This window comes from Pavona decussata, unplaced genomic scaffold (assembly GCF_977016875.1).
Source record: "Pavona decussata unplaced genomic scaffold, jaPavDecu1.1 SCAFFOLD_137, whole genome shotgun sequence".
NCBI lineage: Eukaryota > Metazoa > Cnidaria > Anthozoa > Scleractinia > Agariciidae > Pavona > Pavona decussata.
In genome coordinates this window covers 1,354,367-1,378,739 of record NW_028145550.1, presented here as the reverse complement: position 1 = coordinate 1,378,739, position 24,373 = coordinate 1,354,367, and the positions used below count along the sequence as shown (strand labels likewise).

General features: G+C 38.5%; 1 protein-coding gene across 1 annotated transcript; it reads left to right on the top strand.

Annotated features, from left to right (window-relative positions):
• Positions 1–144: 144 nt before the first annotated feature.
• On the top strand, positions 145–18,431 carry LOC146467232 (uncharacterized). The gene is made up of 11 exons (XM_085126331.1): positions 145–676; positions 2,149–2,155; positions 2,282–2,383; positions 5,886–5,916; positions 6,618–6,716; positions 7,654–7,721; positions 8,434–8,528; positions 8,991–9,021; positions 9,473–9,581; positions 15,309–15,509; positions 16,387–18,431. The coding sequence occupies exons 1-11, from the start codon at positions 504–506 to the stop codon at positions 16,587–16,589; spliced, it is 1,119 nt and encodes a 372-aa protein (XP_084982457.1). The 5' UTR covers positions 145–503; the 3' UTR covers positions 16,590–18,431.
• The last annotated feature ends 5,942 nt before the right edge of the window (positions 18,432–24,373 follow it).

The following is a 24,373-nucleotide window of genomic DNA, read 5'->3' as shown; positions in this document are numbered from 1 at the left end:
CTTATTGCCCGTTTTCGGTGTAACACATGAAAGAATTTCGACCTTCCATCTCGCTAAAACATAAAATTTCCGCAGTAACTACCCTAAAACACACAAATATAATTCATATGGCCTCAAAACTACATGTATAATGAGCTGAATGCCTGGGACGGGGCCTAATTTGTTGTTCAAATATTAGTCAAACTTTTCAGTGAATGTTACATGATGAACAATCCTGATTGGTTTGCTGTCAAGCGCGGAATGTAGTTTCAATCGTTTTTATCTAGAGCAAAAATTTCCGCGTTTAACTACCTTCAAATATAAAAACTGCAAAACTCTGAAGACTGGAAAACCTTTTAGCGAGCGCAATATCTTCACTTCATGTTGCATGAAATGAAAAACCGATTGTTTGCCCGGGGATTGTAAAATGGTGTGCAGGTAGCTGCTTACCATAAACATTTGATCGATCGAATTTTTGTTAGATTAAAACAAGATTACCGGAGTTTAACTAGCTGGATTTCAGGATGGAAAGCAGTGCGTCTGCAAACGAGCAGGACGAGGAAAAGAGAGCTGAAGTCGGCCTTGATCCTATAAATGCACCTGATGACGAACAAACCGATGTTAAGCCTGAAGAGAAGCTTCCTGAGGGACCACTCACAGATCAGGAGCGTCAGTTAATCTATGAGAAGGGAATCAAGTAAGCTTTTATTGTTAAGGTGTTGAGTAAAAGTTTAGAAAGGAGATATTCGCAGTAGTAAAGTTTCAACCGCTGCCATACTGCAGAGTGCAGACTAACTGAAAGAGCTCTACATGTACTACTGAAAACCTTGGAAACCAAATAAGACTTTCTTTATGGGGCTAATAATTATTTAAGGACGGTGCCTACTATTGTTACTGCGCATACGTTCTGCGCATCTCTTGATACTCGGTTTCCTATGGATGGGGGCTACTAATACAAAGATATTTTTGTGCGGTTTAAAACTATTTGGGGAAAGCAAAACTTAGCAAGTGCTTCTGGTATCCAAAAAGAAAATAAGGGTAACCATGCATTTTTCAGAGATAATAAAGCTTCAATTTGGAAAAACGCGCCATACATTATCTCTAAAAAATGCGTGGTTACCCCCAGTTTTCTTTTTGGATTTCCACAGCCCTAGCTTTTCCCACATAGCCAAAAACCACGCAAAAATACTTCGCCATTAGTAGGCACCGTCCTTAAGTCTGATTAATGCTTGCTGTGCCTTTGAATAACATGCAGACACTGAAGTTCAAGATTCAAGCAGCGGTGACAGTTTTTCACTGCTGTCAATCAGCTCTGCGGACCTCTTAAAAAAACAAAGCTGTTTGGCTCAAAGAGGTCAATCTCATACCCAGCGTCCTCAAGCTCGTTGGCCAGTGGTTGGTCACCAGGAGAGGCTCTGGGGAACTGGACTTTTAGTATCGCAGGATTTCTGGGGTAAAACAATGCAAGCTGTTACGAGGCAGCCAAATAAGGAAAATTAGTTTTATTTTTTTCAAATTCCCCAATCCATACCCAGAGTTCTTGGGCTTTTTGGCCAGTGGTTGGTTGCCAGGAGAGACTCTGGAGAATTCGAAAAAAATAAAATTTTTCCATTGGCTGCCCCAAATTTAACAGCTTGCACTGTTTTACTGCAGAAATCGGTAATAAAATTCCAGTACCCCAGAGTCTCTCTGGGTGCGAGATTGCAAAGGGGTCAAAATGTCACCTTCTTGAAAATGATGTGATTAGCTCATTTCAATCCACTTTGTCAGCCGGATTCTGTATTTTGTTCAGTCAGTTGTCACCATAATAATGATTGACGGCAGAATGGCCCCTACCCTACCCCTCTAACCCCAATTTTTGCCAGATGGCTAATCAGCTAAGGCAATGGAAATGTTATGTACATCTGAATGGCTAAATATTTAATTACAAGAGATAGGAAATGAGTGCTTTGTGCTGAGTTAAATTAATTGATGTAAACTCTTTTAAATAATTCTAAGAGAAACCAAAAAATATGTACAATGTACGTGCAAACTTTCAAACTCTCCCAGTGTTCCATCTTATTAGCACCAGGCTTAAGAGCAGCTTTGAGGTTTTCTATTTGTGTATTCACTGATTTAGTTTGAAATTTATGCTAATTTACTTTTGTCATTCTCTGTTACCTCTTGCAGATTCAAGGTAAGAAGATGATTTTGCTGGCCAGGTTATTATGCCCTGTAAACAGAGTGTTGCAGGACATTTTCATTTGTTCTTACATGTAATTCCTACAAGCTGGACAAATTGGCATCTTGATTTGATTTGCAGAAGAAAGGCAACTGTCAGCATGCTTTGTATTGTTTGTTGGCTTGTGTACGAGGACTGAAAGAAGGGTCTGACTTTCCACAGCTTCCAGAGTGTCTTCACAATGTAAGTATCTCTTGGATCTTATGAAGGTGCAGTGGTGTAGTGTTTAGCAGGTCAGACTTTCGGTCAGATGATTAGGAGATCAGAGGGTTAGTATAGTGATTGGAGGTTAGGCATTACCGTCTTTTCCTTAGACAAGAAACTTTGCTCCACGTTGTCTATCTTCCCCCAGGCCCCAGTTGTTCAAAGAGCGGGTAATTTTATCCACTGGATAGGTCACTATGCGGCAACTGAATGTGTGCAAGAATTTCCCTATAACCGTATAATTTGTGTATAAAGTAGAAGTGTCTGTCTAATTTAAGTATGGGATTGTGTGAAAAACTTGCCATAAGCCAGGGTCCTAAAGGGGTTTAGGGCTCCAGGGCTCCGGCCTTAAAAATGCAGGGCTCCAGGGCTCCAAGGCGAAAATTTCAGGGCTCTAGGGCTCCACGTCATACGCTTTAGGGCTCCGGGCTCCACTCTGGTGTACAATCTTGATATGTAAAAATTCTATTTTTAGCGCTAAATCGAATTCGCAAATAAAAAAGTCACCTATTCCGATCAATTTTTTAAACCCAAGCAGCCAGTTGTATTACCTCCTATCATTTAAAAGTGGATTAAATATTAAACTTGTTTAAATGGGGTTGACTACTCCGCTGTGTGCCCATTGTGTTGATAAAAGCCTTTATAGTTTTGCTTTAACAAGTATGTCTTTAAGCGACTTCCCCTTTCTATAAGACATCAAGGGAGATTCCTTGTATATCTCTCTTAGTAGCGGCTGGTTTTGTATTAAATGCCATTTGTCCATTAGAATATTTTTCAAACGTGGCAGTGATGGTTGAAATTGTGTCACGAAGGGTAGAATCAGATTTTCTTGTGCGCTTTCTGTGTGTAAGAGCGTTCTTTCTTTCTTCGAAGTTAACTTCGGAGAGGATTTTGTCCATCAGGTTACTAGGATAACCTCTCGATGCCAGGCATGTTTTAAATTTTTTAATGTTTTCCTCAAACACTACTTTAGAAGAGTTTGTCCTCAGAAGCCTAAAGGGCTTCTCCTTTAGCGAAGCCTTTTTTGACGCCTGCTGGGTGTTAGTTTGTAGTTTGTATACTGAAATGTTTCAGTAGGTTTGTAATGTGTGCGCATGTCGAGAATCGATTCTTTTTCGAATCTCTCTTTCTTATGGACTGTTCTATCCAAGAATGTTGTTTCTAATTGTGAGACTTCAGCGGCAAACTTTATGGTAGGGTGGTACAAATTTGCTTGCTCAATGAAATGTTCTATTTCTTCTTTGTTTGTATTGTATCCCACAAGCAAAATACATCGTCAACGAACCTTTTCCACGTTAGTGGTTTGTTAACGCTCTGCCTTAAGATCTCCTTTTCTATAGATGCCATAAAGATCTTGACAAAAGCTACTGCCATTTTAGTGCCCATGGCAGTTCCGTGTGTTTGGAGATAGTCTTTCCCGTTAAATTGGAAGGAGTTCTCCTTCAGTATAAGGCTGAGCATTTCTCTCAGGAAATTTGTAGCTATAGGAGGGTTATTGGCATGAAAGTTCTCATATGCGTTGCATACTATAGTGATTCCTTCCTCCTGTGGGATATTCGTTTAAAGGCTAGTGACATCCATTGAGACTAGAAAAGCGTTTCTAGGCCCCCAGTGCTTTCAATAAACCTTATGAAATGTGTCGTATCTTTAAGGTACGAGTCCTGTATTTGTGCTATTGGCTGAAGTAGTTTGTCTACGAATGATGATAGGCGTTCTGTTGGGCCATCACACCCAGATATGATAGGTCTTTTGACTAATGCCGGTTTTTGAATTTTTGTGAGGGTATAAAACACTGGGATTCGAGACGGATTTGGTGTTAGGTTTAACCATTTAACTGTCATTTCGTCTATGCACCGTGCTGGGTGAAGACCCGAAAGTCAGGATGGAAAGGGTCATGAATCAGATGAACAGTAAACAATATAATCTATTAAGGACTGGGTAAGCATTGAAATCTATTAATCTTTATCAATTATTATTTGTATCTTCAAAATGATCGGTCAAGTTTTTTTTTTTTATTTGTTGTAACTGATACCTGCGAGCAAACTGCCAATTCAAAGGAACGGCCCGTTACTATAAAGTTGTTTTTATCGCTCTCACTATGATTATAACAAAGTTTTCATTAAATTCCTAAATAAGTTGTTGCATATCATTGTAAACTGAGATAACCGCGTATACTTGTATTATGTACTGTCCTCTCTTCAGATTCTGTTTCTTTATGCCCGTTAACACGCACAAACAAACACAAAAAGGCAGTAATCAAGAATCAATGCAATCTGGGAACTCGAATGATCAAACTTGAAAATGCTGGGCTCTGGGCTCTGCGAAAAATGTCTTTGGGCTCCGGGCTCCACACCCAAAAAATGATCAGGGCTCCAGTCAGTAAAATGATAGGGCTCCGGGCTCCACAGCAGAAATTTCAGGGCTCCAGGGCTCCGGGGACCCCCCCCCCCCCCCCCTATGGGACCCTGATAAGCTTTGGTTGGAGTACATTTTATCCGCTGGATAGCAACTTATCCACTGGATAAAGTTATCCGCTCTTTGAACAACTGGGACCAGGTGTATAAATGGGTACTGGTGACATACTGCTGGGGGTATCCCTGTGATCAGACTAGCATCCCATTCAAGGGAAAGTAGCTACAATTCACCTAGCTACTCCTTACAAGCCAACACTTGGCCTGAGAATAAGGGATAAAAAAAGGCAAGGCCTTTTGCTGTTGTACTAGATCTGGAATGTTTCATATTGATTTGTAAACCTATTGGTTTGTATTATCATATACAGGTTCATCTATCCAATTTTTTGAAAAGTTGGCTGAGGAAAACTTGATCACTTTTTGTGAAACGATCCTGAAACATGGGTTTTAGGGTTCTGAGAAGGTGCAAAATGATGCAAAGAGTGAAAAAAGGAGAAAGAAGAGAGAGGAGAGGGAAAGAAGACTATGCAACCTTTTGTTTTTAATTTGCAAGTTTTTACAGTGCAACGCGCCTTACCGTGGTCACCCAACAAACTTTTTTTTACAAGTTAGCCAATCAGGATATGCAAATTTGATTAACAGGCACGCCTCCTTGTAAAGTCCAACAGGCAAGTGACGCAACAACCAATTATTGAAAACATGTCATTTTGTATTTTATGGCTAACTTGTTACAAAAAAAGTTTGTTGGATGCCATAACAACCTGCATCTCTGTGTATCGAACACCCTCAATATTATGTGTTTGGTTGTGGGTCAGGTGGGGCCCTGATATGGAATCGTTACAGATTTCTGGCTTTTTAGAGGAGGCTCCCAATATAAGCTGATGTCTTACAAGCTGATTTCATTCAACTGTTACAGGCTGGTTACCAGTAGTGTTAACTGCTGGCACCCATGAATGCTCCACTGACACAGACAATTATGAGATGTCTGACCATGTCTGTTATAACAGGATTATTGCCAAAAAGTTGCCAATTAATTTAGTGGATTTGATGGATTTTTTTTCACTTGGTAGATAGCAGAGATTTACAGCCAGCTTGAAGATTGTATCCTTTTAATTTCCAACAGACACAAATTATTACTACTGAAATGTTCACCATGCAAACATTCCCACACTCAACCAGTATCATACAATAATTATTATGGTATGATTTCACTTCCCCATCTCACCAAAACAAATACCACTCATTGAGAGACTTCATATAGCTGATCTTTCCTAATTTCCAAATAAACCAATAAAAAACTGATACAAATAATTTGTATGTGGTAAAGGGGATTGGGAACCTCAAAAGGATAACGGGATGGTAACTGGGAGATAAAAGGGTAGAAATTGATTGAAAAGCATAATCTTATGGTATTTGCAAGGACTGAAAGAACATAAAGGTAAAGGAATCAATTTTGGAATATTGCATGACATTTTGTGAGGGCACAAAGAGTTGAAAGTAAGCCATGCAAGGGAGTAGATGGAAAGTTCTTAATTCCCCACCCCCCACCACCCACACAACTCTGTAACTATTAGGTACCCACCCTCCCCTCCCCTCCAAGCAATTGTACTTACTACATTGTCTTTTGTATTCTTTGAATCCAGTAGGATTAGGTGTTAAAACTGAATCCATGAAGTTTTCTAAATTCAGATTAAAGTTTTGGATTGAATGTATTAAATTTTCTGTTTTTTGATCTGTAAATTAAAACAGTCTGATTATTTGTAGGGTAATCAATGTTCAAGTCCTTAACTGACTTTTTCTAGATGAAAATGCTGTTTCATTTGCTCAGGCCGAAAAATTGTATTATGAAACATCCCTGATTAATGTTAGCAATGAAGCTCAGCGAGAGCAAGGTGAACCTGGTAGGTGCATTAACATGAGAATAAGTGGCTTGTATTGAGAATGAACCCAGGGAGTCAATTCTTTGGGGTTGGATGTTTGGTGGATAGTAGGGTTCCCAGTTGTGTACCCCTCAGAATGTTTTGTTTGTCTGTTCACTTAGATCTCATTTTTATTTATGACACATGTAACTTTCCTTTCGTCAGGTCTAAATTGCAGACTGAAGTCTATTACTGTACATTGTATTTTAGGCCTCGCAGTAGTCTAGTAGGCAAAACACACCTTGTCTAATAGTGTAAGGATTTTTTCTTTTGCTGGGAATTTATAACAAAATTTTCAGATTCTTAAACACCAGCAAAACAAAGCACAGTTGTAGAAACTCAAACAGACATATTGCAAGTCCTTCTTTTAGTGATGTAAAAATTAATGAACACAGATTCCAGTTGGCAGTATTTTGTCATGGTTCATATAAGACTGGTGTTGTTGAATATGAATCACCTCTCTTATCTTGGTGTCTTCAGGACATCTTGTTGTATACACTGACTGTCCAGAAAAATATGAGAGGAAATTTTCATCTGGCAACACCACCCTTCCACAGACTGTGAGTGAGCTTCATTACCAAAACAAGTGTTCATTTTTACATCATTGAAATAGAAATTAGACACGTTCTAGAAGCTGCTGAAGTTTCCATTTTCTTTGTGTTTATTAAGAAACAGTCCGTTACCCAATTTTCAGAGCAGCATTTTGAGTTTCTATACAAGTAGCCATCACCAACCAAATTGGTAAAGACTAAACCATTTGCTCTAACTTGTAAAATAGTTATTTCAGATAAGTTTCCATCCACACCAAAATGTTTTTGCTATTAGAACATTTGATTCACTCTTGACTTGTCTTCCTGCTCAGCTAAATGACTTTGTTTCGGTGAAGATAAATAACACCATTTTTACTCTCTCTTCTGAGCAGGGTTGAAAGGTAGCACTAATACCTCCTCAGCAACTGACAAGGGTACAGAAAGTAAAGTTACTCAGGTTAGATTAATTATTTTTATGGCATTTATAAATAAAGGAGAAGAATTTAATTGTGGGATAAACAATGGAAGCAGCTGCATCCAGGTTGTTATAATCAACTTGCATTCATAATACCAGGCTAGTTACATGTATACTTACATTCATTTCACAAGTGGTTGTACAAGCTCAATTAGGATGGGCTATTATATTTTGAAAGGGAGGGTCGCAAGTACCCCAAAAATCTACAAATCTGTTGCAGAAGAAAAGGCAAAAACAAGGCAAAGAATTTTGAATTTGTGCAAACTTTAACTGAAAGAAAATGGCAGAAAAATGTTGTTCTGGACTCCCACCCACCCCTCCCCCCTCAAAATTGTAATGATCCGTGCATGTGCATGTAGTAGCATTTCTACCCCAACCCCTGGTGGGGTGAGGGGAGGAACTGTGATGGTTCACAGTACTGGTTTCCACGACATCACAGGCAAAGCATTTTGGCCATAATTTCCCACTAGTAATTACCAGTAGAGACATGACTTGTACCGGGTAAAGCATCTTTAAGCAAATGATACTGACACAATGTAAGGTGGAGATCAACAACTTTCAACTGGTCTTCAATCTTCAAGTTCGAATTCTGACATGGTAACAGCTTTACAACCACCCTTGATCAAATAATTCTTTTGTATGGTGGAGAAGTTTCATTAAGCTAAATTTAACCTTTTCTCTCATTCTTTTCAAGCCTGAGACAAACGATGACCCACAGGGCAATTCAGCTGAAGCTCGCTCAGCTAACGAATATGAAAAACTGGCACACATGTGCTTGAAGCAGAAAAAGTAAGTCAAACACCTGTACCTAGGTAGAACTCCCTCTACCTCCCTTCCCCCCCCCCCCCCCCCTAACAAGAAAAATAGAAAATGATTGGGAGGGGGGGTATTTTCAAGAATTTCCACTAAAATACAAACTGTAAAACAGACGTGGCACCCCCGGTCAGCTCAGTTGCTTTCACTTCATTTCAGTGGTCATCTTTCAAGATTTCATCCACAGACTCAAAAGTTTGAACCACACTGTACTGCATTGTAAACATCATCAGAAACAAGTACTGCTTAACAGCTTTCGCTTGAATGGTAACACTTTAGGATTTTATCTACAGACTCAAAGTCAGAACCACCCCCGACAGCCTGTTTTTTTACTGATTGCATCAACTAGTTCAAATGTTTTGGCACCCACTCCCTTTGAAGTTGCTGATAGCTTTAATTTCAACAACATTCTCATTCAGTTTCCTTTCTACCTTTCAGTGCCCAACTTGCACTAGAGTATTGTGGCAAGGTAAGGTGGACAGAGTTTGGCAGAATTTGAAGCTACATGTACATACTTAACATAGAAGTGACGAAAGGAAAATTCGACACTACGGGTATTACATTTGTTTTCCCTTGTAGATACCAAGGCTTTCTAAGCTTCCCCAAAGAAATCCAGACTTCGAAAAAAGTTCGCGACAACAACTCTTGGTTGCGAGACCCGTAAAATTTTACGGTAACCATAATTTTGCGTGAGATCAAACGCGATTTTTTGGTAAGGCCATTCACCACCTTTGAATGCATCGTATTTAAACCGTCAAATTTTCCCAAATCTCGCTGGTGATTGCATCAGGTTATTTAACTACGTGCGTTCTTTTTTCTTCTGTTACTAAGGGCCAATTTAGCAGTCAATCAAAAGTCATTCCGTCCACTTGATATGAAGTTTTTAATCTTTTTTTTTTTCTTCTCAAACCGTTTACCAGGCCGTAAAGCTGCGTCAGTCCATTTACGGAGAGGGACATCCTGTTACCAAGCGTACACTGGATCTGTTCACCGTCATATATGCAGAGATGGGAAAGGAACAGTATTCGGGTAAGAGTATACACGTAGCCATTGGAATAGCTGGTATATTTTGCCATTTTTTCTTGTACCCTTGGTGGTACAGTACATAGATCTGTAAGGCCCCGCAATATCTTCTTCCAGTATTTTCAGCTTCTTTCCATGAAAGAACATCGCCATGTTTAAAGCCCTCGGACCTCTCATTTATGACATAATTTACAAATCTCTCTGCAATAGGAACATTAAGCATTCGTGGATGGAATTTGTGCTTGAAGAATTTGGCGCACTTCTGTAAATAGACCGTGTTCGTATCCCTCGTAAGAGTAGGAATTTTTCACATGCAAATATTTTTAATACATTCCCCCGGAAGAGCTCCAGCTACTCTTCCGGTGTAAAGGGAATATTGCCTATAAAGGGAATACAGTAGAACCTCTACATAACGAAGTCCTCGGTATAATTAACAATTATTCCACGAGCGCGCGTTGGATATGAGATGATAGATAGCCAACGAGGCGCGTAGCGCCTTGTTGGCTATAATCATCTCATATCCAACAAGCGCAAGTGGAATAATTGTTTTATTGAAAACAACCGAGAAATATTGCTAGATTTTACTGATTTCGCTGTGCAAGAACGACCAGAAGGCAATTTAATGGTCGCCATTTCTCGGCCATGGTATAATTGCTCATATACCATGGCCGCTAAGCCAATCAAATCCCTCGAATTGCATTATAGAATGACGCAGTTTTTAATAACAAACGATATTCTCCAGCGCGGCATTTAAGAGTGCCTGACTGTAACTTTCGAGAATCGCTGGCCAAGCTTGAAAAATCGAAACTCTTGATATTTCGTCTAAAGTTTACTTCTGGGGAACTATCTTCGAAAATATTATTTGAATGTTCTGGAAATTTTTAGTTTTCGAGAATTTTGGAGAAAACGAAATAACGGGTTTTGCCTCATTAGTTATGCAAAAATCTCAATCAAAATTAGCCAAATTCAATTCGCTCTTTTTGAACCAGTACGCAACGCTAGAAAGCGAGATCGGTTTTGAATAAGAGCATAACTCACCTACTTTCTATCAATGGGACCTATGTAAGCTTTTGTAGAACTTTGAAGGGTTTTATGGCTCTTTGAAAAATTGACATTTTGAGGACTTTGCGATGAGGCGAAAATTGAATAAGTTTGAAGGTTTAAAATGCATCTTGGTATGTCAGGTATCGACTCGAGAGGAACATTGTGATGAAGCTTAGATCTTCGTCTTTAATAATACGAAATAAAAAATCTGGGCAATCAATGCACGCGCTGACGAAAACCAAAGTTAGCGAGGCTTCGTTAACAAATTTGCATAATTCGCAACTGTTGAGAAATTAAAATGCTATGTTGTGGTGACTCAGTGAAAACATTGACCCAGGCTATCTTCAAATGGTCATTTTACCTCATATTGCATTTGTCTGTTTCTCTTTTTTGTTTAATAACGTGGTAGAAAAGGCCTGAACAAAAAAGTGCGTAATCGGAAAAGAAAATATTTGCCAAATTCTGGTGGGAAATTTGCATAATGCAAATCTCCCAATAAATCTTTCTGCAAAGGAATCTGATTGGGAAGATTTCGTTAAGAGACCATTTGACCGAAACACTCCATATAAAAGGAGTCAAAACAACGTTTAATAATTCGATTTCAACCAATTATTGTCGAATCTTAACCTTTAAAGTAATAGTGCCACACTGTTACTCGCTGTTGCGTTACCTGCGTCACGTCAGTAGCTGTCGATATGTCTTACAATATAATGCCCACAAACCAACTTGTGCTGCGAAATTGCCATATACAACAACTAGAAAAAAGACCTTTATTTACTGGCATATGAGTGGTTTTGATAAAAATAAAACGTTCACATGACACTTGAATCACGTTTAAAAGATACATGCTTGTCAAGTGAGATGAGATAGGGTCGGTTAAAGTGAATATTTTTAATTAAATCAAGTTTGTTTACTGGAATGCTTTTTCAAATAGCTAGTCCAACCTTCTTCAGTGGCCTTCCAAATAATGATCACCCAGAAGTGGGTCAGTCAAAGAAACTCTCTGTTCGTGTTGTTTGATACTGTACCTTCGCAAGTGACTGAAAAACAATGTCAGCCGGCACGCCATATTTTAACGTAATTACTGGTATGAAACATCACACATGCACGGATACACGCTTCAAAACCTGTGTACCAATTTCCGTTTAACAAACTAATAACTTAGTTTCTACCTACAGTCCACATTGGCTGTAGGGCATGCATTTATCTTTGTCGAATGTCAACAACAGAAACACGGGTATCTCAGTGACACTGCAGACGCGCAATATCTACTCCATACATTACAGGTAGCCGAAGCTCTATGACCTTTGTTTGACCTCTATATTTTCATGTGACGATGAGTGTTACGCAATGGCGTAAATTATAAGGGTTTGTATGGGAATTTACGAACGTGTTTAGGAGTCGAAAGTAAAGGGCATGAATTGACCAAAAATTGCTTACCTTGTCTCCTTGATGTCTTGCCAGGGTTTGTGTGCCATATTTTGGCCATAATTCAGTACGATTCCAGTGGGTTTTCGGTTCGCTGAAAATTTTCCTCTATATGTACGGTATCCTACTATAGATATATATCCCCCAAATCGTGGTTACTTCGTTAGCAATAGTATTCTTTGAAATAAATTGCAACGTTAACAACGCGGTCATTATAAAACACGAGTCGCAGAGGAAGAACTGCGGACCACGGAATAGGAATAAAGTTAGTACCAGGATGGGAGGACTATGGACTACGGACTATGGACTGACTGCACGCCCTACAGTTTACATTGGCTGTAGGGCATGACGTATTTATCTTTGTCGAATGTCAACAACAGAAACACGGTTATCTCAGTGATACGCAATGTCTACTGCATACATGTCTATGTATGACATCTACATGATTGTGCACGTGGGCTCATTGGCTGATCACGATCAATGATCATCAATCCTTTTGCGCATTTAATCACGCCAGTTTTCACCATATCGAACCCTGAGGTGTATGCTAAAAACTAAAATGACGGCTCTCTTCAGCGCGTATTAAAAATCCAGCTGTTTCGCTGAGATAAAGCAAGATTTTATGTTTGCACTGTCGATCCTCACTATTTTATTACCAGTCCTTGTTTGTTTCTAAAAAAAAAAACAATAAAGGGACAAAAACAACTACCGAAACTTGATTTGATACATCTTAAACTTACTGAGAATGAATACAAGAAAGATATGATTTTCAGACTTCAGTTCTCCTTTAAACCCAGTCCGTAGTCCGTAGTCCGTAGTCCGTAGTCCGTAGTCCACAACTTACCTTAGTTTTTCTTTTATACCCAGTCCGTGGTCCGCAGTCCTTTGTCCGCGACTCAGATTTTATAATGACCGCATTGTATTGACGTTGCAACGAAAACTATTGCTACTGAAGTGACCAACCTTTTGGGGACATATATAGCAGGATATAGAGCAAGGAAAATGTTCAGCAAACCTTTAAAACCCCACTGGAATCGTACTGAAATGGCCAAAATATGGCGCACAAACACTGGCAAGAGATCAAGGAGACAAGGTAAGCCATTTTTGTTCAATTTATGCCCTTTACTTTCGACTCCAAAACACGTTCGTAAATTCCCATACAAACCCTAATAATTTACGCCATTGCGAAACACTCATCGTGACATGACAATACAAAGGTCAAACAAAGGTCATAGAGCTTCGGCTACCCGTGATGTATGCAGTAGACAGGGTCACTGAGATACCTGTGTTTCTGTTGTTGACATTCGACAAAGATAAATGCATGCCCTACAGCCAATGTGGACTGTAGATAGGTTATCATTTTGTTAAACGGAAATTGGCACACAGGTTTTAAAGCATGTATCCGTGTATGTGTGAAATTTCATACCAGTATTACGTTAAAATATGGCGTGCCGGCTTACATTGTTTTTCAGTCACTTGCGAAGGTACAGTATCAAACAACACGAACAGAGAGGGGTTTTGTTTAATGACCCGCTTCTGGGTGATCATTATTTGGAAGGCCACTGAAAAAGGTTGGACTAGCTATTTGAAAAAGCATTCCAGTAAACAAACTTTATTTAATTAATAATATTCACTTTGATGACTCTGATCTATGTCTAACTTTCCCACTCAATGACAAGCGTGTATTCCAGTGTCATGTGAACGTTTTATTTCTATCAAAACCGCTCAAATGCCAGTAAATAAAGGTCTTTTTTCTAGTTGTTGTAAATGGCGATTTTGCAGCACAAGTTGGTTTTTGGGCATCTTTTAAGACATATCGACAGCTAATGACGTGACGCAGGTAACGCAATAGCGAGTATCAGTTTGACAATATAATTTAAAGGTTATAAAGATTCGACAATTATTTGTTGAAATGTTGAAATCAGATTATTAAACGTTGTTTTGACTCCTTTTATATGGAGTGTTTCGGTCAAATAGTCTCTAAACGAAACCTTCCCAATCAGATTCCTTTGCAGAAAGATTTATTGGGGATTTGCATTATGCAAATTTCCCACCAGAATTTGGCAAATATTTTCTTTTCCGATTACGCACTTTTTTTTGTCCAGGCCTTTTCTACCACGTTATTAAACAAGAAAGAGAAACAGACAAATGTAATATGAGGTAAAATGACCATTTGAAGATAGCCTGGGTCAATGTTTTCACCGAGTCGCCACAACATAGCATTTTCTCAACAGTTGTGAATTATGCAAATTTGTTAACGAAGCCTCGCTAACTTTGGTTTTCGTCAGCGCGTGCATCGATTGCCCAGATTTTTCATTTCGTATTATTAAAGACGAAGACCCAAGCTTCATCACAATGTTCCTCTCGAGTCGATACCTGACATACCAAGATGCATTTTAAACCTTCAAACTTACTCAATTTTCGCCTCATCGCGAAGTCTTCAAAATGTCAATTTTTCAAAGAGCCATAAAACCCTTCAAAGTTCTACAAAAGTTTACATAGGTCCCATTGATAGAAAGTAGGTGAGTTATGCTCTTATTCAAAACCGATCTCGCTTTCTAGCGTTGCGTACTGTTTCAATAAGAGCGAATTGAATTTGGCTAATTTTGAGTGAGATTTTTGCATAACTAATGAGGCAAAACCCGTTATTTCGTTTTCTCCAAAATTCTCGAAAACTAAAAATATCCAGAACATTCAAATAATATTTTCGAAGATAGTTCCCCAAAAGTAAACTTCAGGCAAATTATCAGGAGTTTCAATTTTTCAAGCTTGGCCAGCGATTCTCGAAAGTTACAGTCAGGCACTCTTAAAAATGTATGTAACAGAACCTCGATATAACGAACGAATTTCCCTAGTCTCTTGGCACTTCGTTAAATCGAGGTTCCATTGTAGAACTCTTCTCAGACACTCTTCTCAGACACCTTATCGAGAAAGTTTGAAACGGTCGAGCTTGCTGCTATCTTCCTCTTTAATTCTTTAGATTTCCCAGTTGATAGGAGCACTAGCATGAGACTGCTTTCAAGCAATCTCAGCTTTGAATTGTTACCAACCTTAGTCGGTTTCCATATTGGATTGTTGCGCACCCAATTCTTCCTTTGATATCATTGGAGGCATCTCCTTCCTGAATCACTACTTCATAAAGTTAAACAAACGTGTTCACTTGTCCAAGGGGTTTCCCATTCAAACAAATTGCTTGCACTGCCCGGCTGTGTACTCATTAATTTGGAGAGTAGACTTTTAAAACGTCATGTTTTCCCCAAGCTGCCATGCAGAAATTCAACGAAACCAAGCAGTCGGAAGAGACAGATGCTGAAAAGACTTCAAAACCTCCCAAAAGTGCAGAGCCTGTCAGCGAAAACACCGATGAGAAGGAGGAGCCGGCAGTCTATTCAAGACAAAGTCCTGTTGGGGAGTCACAGAGGGATGCACAGAATACGGCAACACCTACTCCAACGGATAACAGTACGTACTGGCGTTTTGTAATATATCAAACACGAGAAAGTGGGTTGAAAAAAACAAGGCGTAGCCGAGCCATTTTCAACCAACTTCGTAGGTTTTTGGAAATAGAAAGAAACACTCTTTCGAGTGTTTGTTATAGCCTAACAATTCTTGGTGAATGCAAAGCAAAAGTGCTCCAAATTTTATGATAATTAAGATGAAAATATCAAAACCTCCTTCACATTAGTGATTTCCGTTGTTTTCTCTTCATGAATTATTAATGAGTTTGAGAAGTTCTGTTAGAGTTTACCCCCAGATACCCGAAGGCTGGGAAAATAAACAGAGAAAAATTGTGCCATAAACACTGTTGCTCAATAATGTTATCTCGACTACGCACACAAAATCAACTGTTGCAGGGTCAAGAGAATATTTTAGAATATCAATCTTGGTGAAAACGAAAATATTTCGTAGAACGGTAAAATTTGTAAACATTTCCAGAGCATTTATTTGTTTGCTTGCTTGTTTTGAGGAAGCCATAAATTTGTTCTCTGTTTTGTTGGAGGAAATGCATTTTAAAAAATGTTTGATGTTACTTGGGGGTTTTTGCGGGCCCATTTAACATTCGTCTAGGTACAGCTATTCGGTTCCTTGAAACGTTTGACTGAAATAAGACGCGACTCAACTATATCAGTGGAAGGCGAGCCAAAAACAAGGGAGACACAGAAAAGAAGTGATCCTATTCACCAGGCCTTAACGTTCAGGCTGGCTTGCAACTAGGTGGCTCCACCGTCGAGATACTCCCGCAAAGCCCAATGCACTGACCCTGTGTACAGGCGAAAACGCGCCAGGCCATAGCAGGATGTAGCCCCTTTAATTTCTTCCTTGATTTTCTTTCCTGTAGATTACAGAATAGGCCTCACTCCTGGTCAAGCTATGTTGTGGTTTTTCCTTCTTACTGCTGCAGTTGCAGTTGGTGTGACGATACTTTGCTGCCGCGTAACTGGCAAAGATCCCGTTACCACCTTCAAGTACATATCGACACGGATCAAATACTACTATTATTACTATATGAAACGAGCTCCTCCAGGCAACAAATATTTCTGATGTTGCGTGACATTTCCTCCTTGCGCGACGATCATCTGACGGTTCGTCACGCGGGTTAACTTTCTCAAGCTTCGGCAATTAACCAAATGTTTCTGATCTTGCGTGACACTAAATCGTCTTCCAAATCAGCGTGGAGTACAGCATGTCGTGACGTAACTCTTGAAAGATTTACTGTCACGAGCTCCTGTACAGAGCTGTTGAGATATAGATGTAGCGTGACATGCCTGTCTTACATGACTTTGATCAGGTCAGACAACTTCAGATACAACACATCGTGACGCAACTCTTGCAAGACTTACTATGAGAAGATCTTGCGGTTAACAAGCATTTGAACGGCAAACAGAGCTAGCGTGACACTCCTCACCTGAGTGGCATTGTTTCCTTTACAAATGTGGCAATGCAACTGTTGGCTCCCCGTTGCAACGACCTCAGGTTTGATCTGGGCGAATAATAGAGGTGCGAAACTACTTCGGGGCGAACTAATTATTGCAATTCGTCGTAACAAGAAAGAGAAGCCAAACCAATCGAGAGTGGGTCAGTTCATACGCTGTTGTCGCCTTTAGGATCTGTTTTATTGTGCTACTAGTTTAGTTTATGTCATTATTTTTTTTAATGGTTGAAGCTTTCATTACATTCTATTTAATATCGCTATTACGTCGTCATTCATAACTGAGAATATCATGGCAAGAACTTAGGCTAGGTTTATCTCCCTATTGTACATACTTTTAGCTTTTTTTAACTTTAGTGTTATTTAACTTTTATATTTACTTTGTTTTTTAAATTAAATCTTTGCTAATAGAAAAAAAACAAATGCCTTTACCAGAGAATTTAACATTTTGAACCAGTCGTCAATCGCAATAGTCTGTTTAAGACATAACGTAAAGTTTTATAGAAATAAAGCAAAAACTATCTTTTCTTGGTAATTCTTGATCCTTAGCCAATAGCGGCCTGCTAAGATGCGCTGATGTGATCTGCGATCTGGCATCAGCAAGTTAACTTGCACAAGCTTCGCAATTAACAAATGTTTCTGATCTTGCGTGACACTGAATCGTCAACCAAATCAACATGGAGTATAGCATGTCGTGACGCAATTCTTGAAAGATTTACTGTCACGAATTCCTGCACAGAGCTGTCGAGATATAGATGTAGCGTGACATGCCTGTCTTACGTGACTTTCATCAGGTCAGACAACTTCAGATACAGCACATCGTAACGCAACTCTTACAAGAATTACTATAAGAAGATCTTGCGGTTAACAAGCATTTGAATGGCAAACAGAGCTAGCGTGACACTCCTGAGTGACATTGTTTCCCTTACAAATGTGACAATGCAACTGTTGGCTCCTCGTTGCAACGACCTCAGGTTTGATCCGGGCGAATAATAGAGGGGCGAAACTACTTCAGGGCGAACTAATTGCAATTCGTCCCAACAAGAAAGAAAAGCTAAACCAATCGAATGTGGGTCAGTTCATACGCTGTTGTCGCCTTCAGGGTCTTGTTGTGCTACTAGTTTAGTTTATGTCATTATTTTTTATTGGTCAGCTTTTGTTACATTCTATTTAATATCGCTTTTATGTCGTCATTCATAACTGAGAATATCATGGCAAGAACTTAGGCTAGTTTTATCTCCCTATTGTACATACTTTTAGCTTTTTTTAACTTTAGTGTTATTTAACTTTTATATTTACTTTGTTTTTTAAATTAAATCTTTGCGAATAGAAAAGAAGAAATGGCTCTACCAGAGAATTCAACATTTTTTAACCAGTCGTCATTCGCAATAGTCTATTTAAGACATAGTGTAGAGTTTTATGAAAATAAAGCAAAAACTATATTTTCTTGGTAATTCTTGATCCTTGGCGGTCTGTTAAGATACGCTGACGTGATCTGCGATCAGGCATCCTTGCCTGGCTTCCTTTTCGGTGCGAACGAAAAACCGCTGAACAGGTCTCTTCGGCGGGAAAACGGACTGTGGCTCTGACAGGGATTCTTTCCATTTCTGCAAATTAGCAATAAATTGATAACTGTACACAGAAAAGTCAAACAGAAACCATACACGGAAAGTGGTCCAGCTGGTTTTTGCAAGAAGAAAATTTCCAAGCCGCAGTACAAGTGTCGAACCCAGATCGCAATGCAGTCTGCGAGCAGTTTCTTTGTTCTCCTAAGTTCTGTAGCGCGTCCTTGATGGATCTAGCAAGCGGCAAAGCCCTCCTCGTTTACTTTTCTAATTTGCATAATTTTACCGTCACTTTGCGCACGTGATCTGAGGACAAGGCACGACCATACTCGCAGTCTAATCGCAATGATTAAACGTGCATCTTCGAAAGTGGTGTGATAATCAATCTCTTGCTTTAGACAACTATAGTAGTAGTAATCAAAGATTATAGTGCGTCGACTGTACTTCTTTACGACTTTACTTCTTCTTTGTGCGTTACTTCTTTATTTTTCCGGTGCAGTTTATTAGTCATACAAGTGTGTATTTTTTGTTTCTTTATTTGTATGTTTAATGCAACTCTTATCAAATCAGACCTTGGTGATTACAATTTTAGAAAATCTTCTTCAAATTGAATGTAATGCAAATCATTCGGCTTCCGAATGAAGCTCCGTTTTCTGGTTCAACAATGAGTGTCAACGTGTCTAGTTCAACAGCATTAGTTTGGCGCAATTGCCACCGAGTATACCGACTCGGTCTATTTGCTTTGTGACCGCGATGGCTCAAAGAATAGTCAATACTTTCCTGATCAGGCTTTGATCTACGGAATATTTAGAAAAGATAAGGCCTCGGATTAGTCTACGAAATATTTCAGAAAGAAAAGGAGCTTACAGCTGTACCTTGTCTTGTACTTTTCGTGTTGTACTTTTCGTAGCGAAATCACGAGAAACGGTACGTAACGCGCGCGGGACGTCAAGATGCTATTGTGACGTTTTTATAATGAACGGTGAAAGAAAAGTTCCTCGGAGATGCATGACATGACCACACTGAAGAAACGTCTGTGTTTTTTTAAAACCATTTTTGACACTTTTTGATATTTATTTTTATATCAATCATATCTGATATACAACCTCTTTTCTCGATTTCTCGCGCTTAGAAACATGCATGTGCACAGAGGTAGGTTCTAGGTACGAAACGTGGTTTTCTCTACACTGAGGAAGGGTTATATACCCGAAACGCGTGTCTGTGTGTGTGTGTTTTTTTTTCAAAAAATTATTAATATCTATTTTTATATCAATCCTATCCGATATACAACCTCTTTTCTCGATTACTCGCGCTCAGGAACATTTACAGCGGTAGGCACTGGGTACGAAACGCGCTGGGCATGATGGACTGTCATATTCATAATGCTATTGTCACGGTGCGATTTTGCACCGACACACAACCTATTTTCTCGATTTCTCGCGCTAAGGAACACGCGCGCTGGGCATGATGGACAGTATTGGGACGACTCGATTAGGGAGCCTCTCCTTCGTCGACGCAATATATCAGTATTGATATTGTGTCCATCGTTATTCAAACCCTTTTGAACCAACAAGATTTCAGCGCGCGCGAAAGATTCCAATTGCTGGTAATTTGACGTCATAAAGGAAAATTTTACTCACTGGTCGACGGCGTAGATTTTTGCTGAGTATGATGACAGTGAAAATCGTTTAAGGTTTTCGCCTTAATCTACACGTTCCAAATCGTGATTTAAGCATTCTGTTATGGCGTCTGGCAGAATCAAAGGTAAATTGACTTGCTTTATGTAGAAGACCAGCTATTCCGGGGATTTGAACATTTGTATCGTGATTTTTTCAAAAACACTGAAAGTGAGGAAACCCCGGCCAATCAAAGAATTGAACTGCGATTGTTAATTAAATCGAAAGTTAAAAATTTTATTGGACATCCTGCAAGCAAAACTAAAATATCAATGACACAGCAGCCGTACACACTTATTCCCGCGCTGCAATCTCGGAGACAAATTTTTAGCAACGCACAAGAGATGACAAGATAATTGTGACAATTGCGATATTCCTGATAGTTACTTTCTCAAGTCTTAGTTTCTTTATATTCTAAATAAATCCTTTGGCTAGGTCATAGCTTATCCTGCATTTCTTTTGTCTCAACTGACCAAATAGGCGGGGACCTAGGTAGTTTGGGTAAGGGTTAAAACAGCTATCACACTAGTGCATGCGCACTACCAACCCAAAATTTGGAAAGAAAGCGGGTGGTTGTTTTTAAGTTGTTCGCCATTATCGTCGAATTCGACACAATCCGTGTTAATCCCGCGACATCGCGGTGTCCAAGACGTCTAAGGTGTTTCTCCCACCAAGATTAATTGTTTACCTTTAGTTTGGTGTGATTATTTTTCCAATTCGCCGATTCCAATTCTACGGTTATGTAACTCTCCGACCAGTGGTGGAATTTGGGGAGTATAATGTCTTAGTTACAGATACCATTTGTTCCGTATAATTGTGCTTATCAGGTTTTGCTTTTTGATCTTGAAGCGCTACCACGGTTTATACATGTATCTTTAGATACTGCTCAATTTGCATGTATTAGCAGGTTACTTTTTACACCCAGTTATGCGCTATACAGCTACTTCGAAATAAATAAATAAATAAATAAACAATGGCCTTTCTACCATTCAAAATGTTCGGAATCGTGAAAATATTGACGTGTTTTATTAGTTTCAGCCTGGAAATCCAACAATAAAGAAAGATAACGAATTTCGCAAAAAAGAGGTGAAGTTGTAACAGAATATATGGTAAAACGCTGAAATTATGAAAGAAATTACTAAATCACCTGGGGGCGGAATACTGACGCACTTTAAGCTGTGTATGTATGGCTATTTCTCTTGCAAAATGGCAGCTTGAGTCTAAAACCAACTCACTCAGTTACCGAGATCATATAAATTCTAGAAAAGTTGCGTCAAATTAATACGGAAACGTATGGTAAAACGCTGACACCGAAAGGGAATTTGAAATATTACTAAATTTTAAATTGTGTGGAATTCTCCCTTTGACCTTGACGTTAAAAGAAAGATCAATGAAATCCAAAAAACATCGATAACAAATGACCGAGATTATGTACAATGTGCGACAAATGTGGTAAAACGCTGAGATCGAAAGGGAATTCGCCATATGGAATCTTAATAAATTCCTTTTGGCAAACGCTCTCTCGGCCTTGTCGTTAAAACAAAGATACGTTAAATATGAAAAAAAGTAACAATGACCAAGATTATATACAATGTAATTTAGAGAAAAAACTAATCAACTTGTTACGGAACAGTTTTCAAAGGGCTGAAATCGAAAGGCACTTTGCCGTAATTGCAGTTAAAACAAACAAACAAAACTCCTGGGAAGCAAAAAGAGTAGTGCGACAAATTTGGTAAAACGCTGAGATCGAAAGGGAATTCGCCATATGTAATTTTAATTAATTACTTATGGCAAACTCGCCTCGACCTTGGCGTTAAAATAAAAGTACGTTAAATATGGAAAAAAAGGAACAATGACCGGATTATAAACAATGTAATTTAGAGAAGAAACTAATTAAATTGTTACGAAACAGTTTTTAAAGGGCTGAAATCGAAAGGCACTTTGCCACATGGAATATTGTCAAATTGCAAATTGCAGTTTAAACAAACAAAAGAAATAGGAAACAAAAAGAGTTAGTAATGGCTGAGATTATAAACAATTTAGATTAGAAAAACTACATCAAATTGTTTTGGGAAATATGGTAAAACGCTAAAATGGACAGAGAATTTGCTATATGGAATACTATTAAATTCCAAATGGATAATTCTTCTGCCGACCTTGCCATTAAAATATGGATAAATAAAATGCAAAAAAGTAACAATGACCGAGATTACATGTAAAGTCATTCAGAAAAACTGCGTCATATTGTTTCGGAAAATATAGTAGACCGCTAAGATGGACAGAGAATTCGCCATATGGAATATTATTATATAGCAGATGGAGAATTCTTCTGTCGACCTCGGCATTTAGATATGGATAAAATACAAAAAATATGTATTTAATGACAGAGATTATATACAATGTAATTTAGAAACAACTCATAAAATTATCACGAAGTAGTTGGTAAAACGCTAAGATCGTCATGGAGTTTGCCATATGGAATATTATTAAACGCCATGTGGCAAATTCCTCTGTCGACCTTGGCATTAAAATATGGATAAATAAAATGCCAAAAAAGTTATAATGACCGAGATTATATACAATAGAATTCAGGAAAAATGAGTCAAATTCGGAAAATATAGTGAAACTCTAACATCGTCAGGGAGTGTGCCATATGGAATATTATGAAATGCCAAATGGCAAATTTTTCTGTCGACCTAGGCATTAAAATATGGCCCAAAAAATGCCAAAAAGGTAAAAATGACCTAGGTTACAAACATTGTAATTCAGAAATCTGGTAATGCAAATGTTGGGATAACGATGTTCTTTTACGGTATCCATTCGTTTCACTCCTCATTAAGACGACCTCCGGTTCGATCGGTGCGAATCGTCGAGAGGCGAAACTATCGTCGGGGCTTAGGAATTTGTCGCACCAATTCAAAGCCAAGCCAATCAGTATTGGGTCTGTTCATACGCTGTTGTCGCCTTTAGCATCTGTTTTATTGTGCTACTAGTTTAGTTTATGTCATTATTTTTTGTTGGTTGAAGCTTTCATTACATTCTATTTAATATCGCTTTTACGTCGTCATTCATAACTGAGAATATCATGGAAAGAAGTTAGGCTAGTTTTATCTCCCTGTTGTACATACTATTAGCTTTTTTATCTTTAATGTTATTTAACTTTTATATTTACTTTGTTTTTTAAATTATATCTTTGCGAATAGCAAAGAACAAATGGCTCTAGAGAACATTAAGTAAAACGCTGAGATCAAAAGGGAAATGGAATCACATTGAACTACATAAGGACAATTCGTTGTCGACCTTGGTGTTAAAGTAAAGATACGTGGAATATGAAAAAGTAACAACGACCGAGATTATGTACCCCCATGTAAATTTTGAAAAAAAATGATCAAATTGTTGCGAAAGAGCTAGCAAAATACTGAGATTGAAAGGGAATTCGCCATCAACTTCCAGATTTCGAATTATCAGTAGACCTTGGGTTTTTACAAAAACAAAAAAAGATGAAATACAAAAAATTTATAATAGCCGAGATTATATAGAATGTTCGAAAAATTTGTTAAAACGCTGAGATCGAAGGGAATTCGTCATATATAGAATCATTACTTTCCATATGGCAAATTCGCTGTCGACCGTGGTGTTAAAAAAATACGTTAAATATGACAAGAAATTATATACATTGTATTAAATTTTGAAGAAAAAAAATCATAATTTTTACGAAGCAGTTGATAAAACGCTGAGAGAATTCGCCATTTGGAGTATTATTAAATTCCAAATTGCAAATTGCCTCTCAAACTTGCCCGTTGAAAAAAGAAGTACAAAATGTGATAATGACCGAGATTATATACAACGTCATTAAGGAAAAACTAAGTCAATTATTTTTCGGAAAATATAGTCGAAAGCTAAGATCGACAGAGAATTCGCCATATGGAATATTATTATATGACAGATGGACAATTCTCCTGTCGACTTTGGCGTTTAGACATAGATATACATGTATAATGCCAAGAATGTAATAATGACGGAGATTATATACAATGTCTGCCATGTGGACTATAATCATCATGATATTGGCGACTGCAATAAAGGTCTTTTCACATACTTTACAAATAGAATGTCAAGGGTCTTTTTTTAACAAGAAAACTAGATGATTGGGTC